General features: G+C 37.5%; 1 protein-coding gene across 2 annotated transcripts; it reads left to right on the top strand.

The window, feature by feature from the left end:
- Positions 1–2542: 2542 nt before the first annotated feature.
- On the top strand, positions 2543–8892 carry LOC143879772 (4/1 protein short form protein). 2 transcript variants are annotated; one of them, XM_077382332.1, is made up of 8 exons: positions 2547–2821; positions 4663–4768; positions 6728–6783; positions 7096–7173; positions 7262–7335; positions 7425–7537; positions 7647–7742; positions 8508–8892. In XM_077382332.1, the coding sequence occupies exons 1-8, from the start codon at positions 2759–2761 to the stop codon at positions 8648–8650; spliced, it is 729 nt and encodes a 242-aa protein (XP_077238447.1). In that variant the 5' UTR covers positions 2547–2758; the 3' UTR covers positions 8651–8892. The 2 variants fall into 2 exon arrangements, with proteins under 2 accessions (XP_077238448.1, XP_077238447.1); XM_077382333.1 differs by lacking the exon at positions 6728–6783 and having other exon boundaries at positions 2543–2821.
- Positions 8893–9092: the final 200 nt, after the last annotated feature.

Genomic DNA, 9092 nt, shown 5'->3' with positions numbered 1-9092 from the left:
AAAATCATTTCTATAGGTTGATCCTAACCCTCTGATCTATAGAGGGACTGAATATTAGAGGGTTAATCCTAACCCTCTATAGATCGAAGGGTTAGGATCAATCTATGGAAATGATTTTTGGGGCAAAACCTATTGAGGTTGTGGCCCATCTAATGGACGGTTTGGATCATCCTATGGTGCAGGCCATACCGTGCGTTTTAATAAAGTAAGGAGTGCGATTATAAAAATTCGGATGTGGTGATGTCATTTACCTTACTATTATTCAGGTAGAATTTATATGATGAAGGGCCGTATAAAGACTTATCATCACTGTTGGTCCGTTGGATCAAATATCAAGGATGGTACTTCTATCGTACCACCTTTACGTTTTTACACTGCCCTTCATATAATTTCTCATTATTCACGCGATTAGGATCATTTGACTATTAGAGATAAGACATGACGGATGTGCCCAATGTTGATTAGTTGCCAAACTTATCCCAAACTTCAAACCCAAATGGTCACTTTTTTTGGTAGTTTTCTTCCGGGGACTCATGATAGCATCTCATCTTTTTAAGGGGAGTGAATCGTTTGTGGGAAAATTGGCCAACTAAGGCCATGTTTGGCAACTGAATGGGAAGTGATATATTCACCTCCTCTCTTCCCTGACCCACTCCTAGTGTATTTAGGGTGGCATGACCCCACTAAGGTCCGTTTTCAAAATTTCAGCTACTTTTTCGACTAAAAGATAGGATTCCTTGAAGCGATAAATAACCGTTTCTAAAGTTTCTCATCACTTCGTTCCACCCGATTCTTTAGGCGAGAATGAAAAGTGTTGCCGAACTTGCCCTACAAAGGGGTGCCCCGGTAAGCAAAATGGGTGAATATATCATTTCCCAAAAATATTCCATGGAATATTAGTGGGGCAAGTTGTGAGTGACGGGCAGAGAGGGAAAGACTTTGAGAGGGTGAGACTGAGGGAGCATGAAAAACTCCCAAATAATAGGAAAAAAAAGGGAAATGATTTCTGAGCTCCAGTGTTTTGATAAACATGCGCTCCACTTGTCTGTCGTGTAGTATTTAAAGGGACGTGAGAGGATATTACCGTTCTCAAAAGGCTCTTAAAGCCCTTTAAATGCTACACGACAAACAAGTGAGCGCATGTTTATCAAAAAATTGGAGCGCTGAAATCATTTCCCAAAAAATATACTCAATTTGAAGTAGGGTGTTCACTGTTTTTAGGGATTTCTCAGGCTCTCTCTATTCATGCCCTCTCTTCTCCTCCTTCCTTCTCAACTCCTCTTTCAGAGTTGGGCCCACGGAGATTCAATGAAATAACTTTTCGTGGTTGCCAAACATGCCCTAAATCTGTTTTTTTTCTAATTATCATTTATCAAATAGGGATTAAGTTTTACAAATTTCCAAGTTGGGCAAAAGTATAAAAAGTCCAAAATACCGTTTGGTAGGGAAAAGAAAACTCTCTCCCTTGTTTCATACCCCTCTCATCTATGATTTTGGGGATGAAATATCATCCTCTATCTCTACACTTTTTGCAAGAGAATCTCAGTTGAAAAAAATCTCTCTAGACAAAATTATCAAGGGAGAATAGATCATAATCAAGCTTTCTCTAATTTCATAGAAAGATTCTCTAAAAATGGCAATGATAATAGTAGTTAATTTCGGCCTAGTGCTAGGTAACATGGATGCCGATTCTAAATGGGTGACTTTCTTGATGTTGTTTGTATGACACTACTTGAAGGTTTGTGGTTGAAGGCATGAAATGAATGCTTTGTAGATTCAAAAGGTCTAAAAACATGAAACAACCAATTACTCCAAAAGCTTAAGCCGTTGGAGATGGCGTTAATTTGCTAGCGTCCATTGCAAAAGGCATTTCGCGGATGGTCTGTTGCATCTGACAGCAGCTACCGCATGAATGAAGACAAAATCTGCTGACAAGTGAGCCAGTGTAGCTGCTGTCAGATGCAACAGAGCATCCGCGAAATGCCTTTTGCGATGGATGCTAGCAGATCCCTTTAATCTTTTATACTTTTACACTCCCTCTCAAGTGTGGTCCTTTTGTTAGGGTTGACCTACACATGGCATATGGCCTTTCTTTTGGGTTGGCCATTACATGTGAATTTTTAATATCAAGAATTTTGAAACCAAGACCTTTAACACTCCCCCTCACGTGTGGCCCCTCGTTCTAGAGTTGGCCTACACATGGCACGTGTTCGCCATTACATGTGGATTTTTAATACCAAGGATTTGTTGGGTTATGAACTCAAGACCTGCCGTGAGGCAATGGCTCTAGTACCATGAGAAACAACCAATTACTCCGAAAGCTGAAGCTGTTGGAGAAGGCTTTATTCAATCTTTTATACAACAATGGTACTAAAATTTTTACCAAGTACTCTCGAAATTTAGGTTCAATAAAATTTGTAGATCAATATACATCTCATGGTCAGTTGGTCACTGAGAGCAAGTTCATCTTACTTTGTTACATGTTAAATCTTGCTTTTGTTGTATGTTGATGACACCCCACTTGCTAGAAGTAATTTAAGCATGTTGTTTGGAACCAAATATCTCAATGAGAGGCATCGTATATGATAGAAACTGAACTTCGACAGGTTGCCTTTTGATAATAGCGTTCAAATAGTAAGTGGTCTTTTGTAAAAACCTGCATCATCTTTGTACACAGAGCCAACTGTTGTATAAATGCCGACCTTTTTGAAATCTTCGGAACGGTGAGGGAAAGCTTAGAAGAAAAAAAACCACGAAAATGGCGGCAATCAGCGAAGAGGGAATGGAATCTTTGCTCCGCAATTTCGATCAGATCTACCAGGTACTTACCCTAATCCATCAATTTTAGGGTTTTTCAACGGATTCGAATTCCCTTTCTTTTCTGATTCGATTGTTCTATTGAGATAAATCACGATCTGTGTTAAAACCACTTCCAAAGTAGTAATCATCCATGTATGGCTGTTGATCTTTGTAATTATTGTCTTTATTTCTATTTTCTTCTTTACAATAACTGTAGAAAAGATCCAGGGAGCATTGTGTTGATGTAAAAAACATAAAAGAGGCTTGAAAGTTAGGGTTAGGGTTCTTGTAATTTTTTCTTTCTTTTTGAAATGTGTGTAAGAACTACAGATTTCTAAAGAAACAGAAGGTGGAAAAGGAAGACGGAGAATACACCTCACTCTTACTTTTCTCTGTTACGTTTTAGTAGATTTTCTCCATTGCTGAAGAACTGGCTAGACATAGACCTGTTGTTATAATAAAGTAATGGTCCACATCCAATGCAGCGTGTACGTTGTTGAAGGATAAATCTCCACGAGGATATCTGTACTTGATTCTTTCCTTCTTAGGCTCTGTTTGTTTTAGATTTTGACAACCGATTGTGGAGTCCCCAACCGATTATTGGACCAAAATTTGCACTAAATTTGAGTCCAGTAATCGGTTGGGGTCTCCACAATCTGTTTTGATAATCTAATACAAACAGGGCCTTAGAGTTTGGCACCCAGCCAACTTCTCTTTTTCTTTTGTTAGTTTGGTTCACATCCAACTACTTCTAACTGTATTCATGTAATCTTAGATTTCCTGAAAATTGTAGATGGGAGACGAGAGAAGGAGACCGGCCATCATTTTCTGATTTCTCGCCCTTCTTTCCGTCAGCAAGAGAGTAGGAGATCATCCCATGTTCTTTGTTTTAGAAATCTCAGGATGGGGAGAGATTTCTAAAACCTGGATTTCTTACTCAAAATCCAAGATTCTAAAGAGAAGCGAACCGGACCGTCTCCTTCTTTTCTTGTCTTCCATCCAGGATTTTGAGGAAATCCAAGATTCTAAAATCCGCGTATCCAAACGGCCCCTAAATATCACACGATTTTGGAGTTGCCTACTTATTTCCAAACAAATGTTATTTGATGGAAACCCTGTGACCACAATTGGTAAGCAGCTTTCCTCTTACTGTGAATGGGCCTAAATGATAATATCTTCAATCAACTATTTTACTACAGTAACTGCACTTGGAGATATATCACATGAGACATAGTTATGTTTTAGAAGATGACATAGCCGCATTGATGCTTGCAACCCTTACTACAAGCTAATCTGGTTTTGTCCAAATCAGTTGAAAATCCCTTAGAGCTCGTTTGGATGCCGAGAAGATTTTGATTTGGATTTCTCACATTTGCAGCCCATTTTGCGTTGTGATTTGGATCCAGATCAAATCCTTGGATTTCCAAATCAGCGGGTAACATTGAAAAAAAATCAGATTTCCAAATATGCTGTTGAAATAAGTAATTGGAAATCCACAGATCTGGAGTTTCCTTCACCCTCTTTGCTCCTCAACCTCTCCCCTTCAGTCCCTCTCTCCCTCAACATGAGCTGGCGGATCTATTCATTTTGTATTCAAATCCAAACGGGCCTTTAGTGAAACACTTTCTGCTGGGTTGTATAGAAATACATGGACAGACAATGACTGATGTGGAAAAGTATATGTTTACTACAACATATATAATGCCAGGAGTTTGATCTATGAATACCTTTTTAAATATTATTATGGTGACAGTATTAGTTACTTCTGTTCCATTTTGATTTTTGTTTGGCCAAAAGAAATATGCTGGTTGATATTTAAATTATGTTTTTGTTCTATTGCTGCATTTATGAATGCCCTTCCAGGAATACAAAGATGGGATTGCAGAGATCCAGTTACTTAAATCAAGGTGTAATGATGAAATTAAGAGGCGTGAAGCACTTGAAGCCACTTGTAACAGTCTTAAGAGAGGTTTGGAATCACCAAATTTCACCCAGCATGTGGAAATAGTGCATACTCCCCTATTTTGAATAGTGCAATAACTGTATAAAAGCTCCCTGAGTAAATCATCAACTTGGCGTTGGCGGAGTCGACATGGTTTTGGGCCTATTGTGTCAATTTTAAAAAATCATAATGCCATCATTGACTCACCTGAGTCATTTCGGTTTTACCTCTGCTAAGTTCTTCTCCAAGTGTGGTTGTTTAAACACTAAGTGCAATAGCATCTGTTTCTCTTTATTTTTCTCATTTCTTGTTTGGCTGGGTTGATTAAAACAAACTGTTAATTTATTTTTTGATGGTACTCACTTCAACCTGCATGCCTTTCTCTTGGTGCTTATTTAATAGGCTTTCTAACGAAGTTGCCTATAGGAATTGTATGAGCTGGTATTGTGTTATGCCGCTTTGTATTAATGATCTTTTATTGCTGGTAAAGTGAACAATACCATTGTTACTTCAAATATTTTGGATTCATAACTTTTCGAATGTTCACTGAAGGCGACTCTCTTAATGCAATTAGAATTAAGACAGGCCAATATATGATCATCTTCTCCAGATTGCCTCATCCTAGTTGAAAATTACTTGAGGGAATTGATAAATCTGCCCCCCATCCCCGGTAGAGGTTTTATAACCAAAGCAAATAGCCAAAAGAAAATCCGGGGCCGGGGGGAGGGTGGGCACTTATCAGTAGCCATTACTTAGTTGCTCACGTGCATAGGAAAGCAATTAAGATGACCATGGATTGGATAGGATGGAGTTTTCTGGGAACTTTTTGCCTTATAATTTGGGACTTGAGGCCTTATGTGCATATTCCCGTATCAATTAAGAAATCTGTACAGATTTTCAAAAGAAAAAAGAAGTGGAATGATATTTTCTTTGCCAGGACACAAATTACATGGCAAGACCATTTTCACATCCAAGAACATTTTGTCCTTGTATAGAATACCATAGCCATCTAAAATTATTCCTGACCATTTTACCTTTTTTGTTGGTTATTGTACTGAATCATCTTGTACATCCAAATTGCAATTTCTTCAGTGAGGCCCTGTTTGGATTATATCATTTCCCTCTCTAAATCATGGAAAGAAAAAAATTTCCCAAGTAAAATTTTCCTTTGGAAATGTTTTTTCTTACAATCTAAACAGAACCTTAATTAATTTATTTTTGTCTGCTATCTTAATAGGTTTTATTTTGTCTGTTAGATCAGATATATATTTTTTCTTTTAGTAATGTACTTTCTTGTAAACTTCAAGTACTCTATTCTCTGTTGTTCTTATATTCTTTTATGAGAATTTAACTGGTCTGTCGCTGTTTCAAATCAGTCATTGACTCACCCAAGTCGACTCCCTTTTACCTTTCCCGAGTTCTTCTCCGAGTCCGCAATTTTCCGTATCTAGTCAATCAAAAGTTTAAAACTCCCTTGACTCTGCCAAGTTATGACAGCATCAATCGATTACTCGGCCACGATGCGCTGAGTCAGCTGGGATTTGCTTTGGTCACATTTTGGCCCCAATCCGCATTTTGAAACACTGCTCTCAGCTACCCAGTATTTTCATGTCTTCAAGAATCATGGAACTTATCTGTGTATTTTTTCTGTTTATTTCTTCGGTAACCACGAATCTAATTTCTGTTTCAAAAAGATTCTATACGGGTCCCAAGTCCTAACAACCTTTGTCAAAATGATACCTTACCTTCAAAGTTTCTTTTTCTTGATGATGAAAAGATTCCCTCCTTAGTATGTAAGCAAGTGTGGGCAAAGTTATTCTCAATTTCTAATTCTTATTGCAACACGAGTCTGTTGGCTTATTGTTTAGCTAGAGAGCCAAATGTGTAAATAGTTTTGTATAACTCAGCAATATTTGCTGATAACTGAAGTACGCAGGTTATTAATAGTATGGTCTGATATTGACTTGAGGAAGTGCGTGAATGTAGATAACGAACGTCTGATGAAGATGTATACTGAATCTTTAACCAAACTGGCTAATCAGGTATTTGTTCTTTACGCTTCTTTGGAAGATAGTAATCAAACTGGAGAAAACGCTGTTCGGAAAATTTCACACTTTCTTTTCCTCCTTCATAAGAGTAATACTCATGTAGTCATGCGAGTAATAACTGCCTTCTTTATCCCTATGATTAATCTTGGAATCCGGGTCCACCCACATAAAGTTGCTCCCTAGATTGCTCCCAATCCATTGAAAACTAACTCGTACCCCACTCCTTCCACTCGCACCTCTGCTAGTGGCTTCTAAATGACTAACCCAATCCACTTCTTGCACTGACTATTTTCTTGCGTTAAACAGTTGGACAATCATGCAAAGTGCCAAAGCATGAAAGAGGAACTGAAAAGAGTTAATGATGAACATGCCATTAAAGAAGATGTAAGTCACTTGGAGCTCTTCTAAGGTTAAGCTAATGGAAAAGAACACAAAGTCCATGTCCATTGAGAAATCCGATTGTTCTGAACAGGAACATAGGAACACAATGGAAATTCTTAAGCAAGAGCATGCAATGAAAATTAAAGATCTAGAGAGGCAATTCAGGTAAGTTTCTTGTTTATCACAAGAGTTCTTTTATTTTCATTTCCTTTGTTCAATAGTCATGCTGGAAATTCATGCCCCACGCCCGTCAGATGTTGTCAAGATGTAAATGAAGAACTCCAGCAGGACTTGGCTGCCCATAAGAACAAGATAGATATCCTAACTAACAGCTTGGCACAGGTTAATACTGATGTGGAGTTAAAATGTGAGATTTGCAGAGTTACGTTAGAACCCGGAGTTTTTTTTTTTTTTTTTTTTTTTTGAGTGTTGCAATAAATATAAGTTCTGATATGGTTGTGCATCCTTTGTGACAGATCATCATGAGATACAGGATTTGAAGGATTGGCTCATGCTAGAGCAGGAAGATAAAAATGACTCGAACAAGAAGCTCCAAAATGCGGAAAATGAATGTAAGTGCCAAGGCAAACAAGTTACAAATTCAATGTCAGATTACAGTTTGAATACCACAACTAAATTTATGGTTGAAAATGAAAATGAAATAAAAATGGAAGGAAACAGAGTTTTGTTGTTAATTGTTTTAGAATTAGTTTTTGTCTGGTAGATGAAGCTTCTGAAACGGAATTGCTAGAATGTACTAAAACAGGCTTCTTTCCAATAACAGGTTTTCTGTGCTTAGTATAATTTAGGCTACTGAAATTTGCACTACCTTGTTTTAATAATAAGCTGAACTCACCTCGTCATTTCTGTTTTAATTGGCTGCTGAGAGAGTTTTGGGAATTTTAATAACTTTTGACAGCTAGATAACTAATAAAAGACAAGGTGAGTTAGGCCCATTATCAAAACATGGCAGTACCAATAACAGCAGCCTATAATTTATTATGATATATAATTTTCATATACTTAGGAATTGACTAAAATTTCAGGTGGAATACTTGAATGTGGTTGATTTAGTCCTGTTTTGCTTTAGCATTTTGTTTGTGTGTATTTATTGCTTGTTTCATTCAAAAAACTGAAAATGAAATCTTATAGACTTACTGTCTGATTTTACAATTATATTCTTTTTTCTCCCTGCTTTTAATCGTAAATTTATTTTTCAGAACATTAACTTGGACTGCAGTTTTGCTTGTATTAAACACATTTTCGTGTGGGTCTGTAGAAGTTTTATAATAAGAAGTTTATTCATCATAGCAATATTATTCCTTTGTATGGTTCAGTGCAAATCTGCAAAATGAAGCAGGCAGAACAGCAGAGCGAATCAACTTCAAACCGGCGTGTTGACACATTGAAGCAGAAGATTATGAAACTAAGAAAGGAGAACGAAGTATTGAAAAGGCAGCTGCATGGACAGGCTTTTTGAAGTTCACATGTTTGCTCCCATCAACTGATTCTGAGCTAAGTCAATCTGAAGATGCTTTTGGGACACATCATTAGTTCAGAAGCTTAATTGTAGAGGGGGAAAGATACCAAGTTTGGATTCGGGAATACCAAGCCCAAATTTAGGAATAAAATCTAAAAATGTTTGGAAAGTGTTTCTAAAAAATTCAAGAGTAACACCCTCATTGCTGATTTCGTATTATTCATTTAGGCCACGTTTGGATACCTCGTGTATTTGGATTTGGATTTGACTTTTGGATACAAAATACATAATCATCCTCATGCCCATGTTGTACGAGAGGGAGGGAGGGAGAGAGGGACCTCTGACTGCTGCTTCAGCAAGGTCTAAGAGCAGCGAGGGTGATGGCAATTGCCACAAATGTTGATTTCCAAATAATATCTTGGAGAACAGATTTGGAAATAGG

The sequence above is a fragment of the Tasmannia lanceolata genome, unplaced genomic scaffold (genome assembly GCF_043159265.1).
Source record: "Tasmannia lanceolata isolate RefF3 unplaced genomic scaffold, GAP_Taslan_0.1 ptg000006l, whole genome shotgun sequence".
In the NCBI taxonomy this organism is placed as follows: Eukaryota; Viridiplantae; Streptophyta; class Magnoliopsida; order Canellales; family Winteraceae; genus Tasmannia; species Tasmannia lanceolata.
This window is presented reverse-complemented; position numbering and strand designations above follow the sequence as displayed.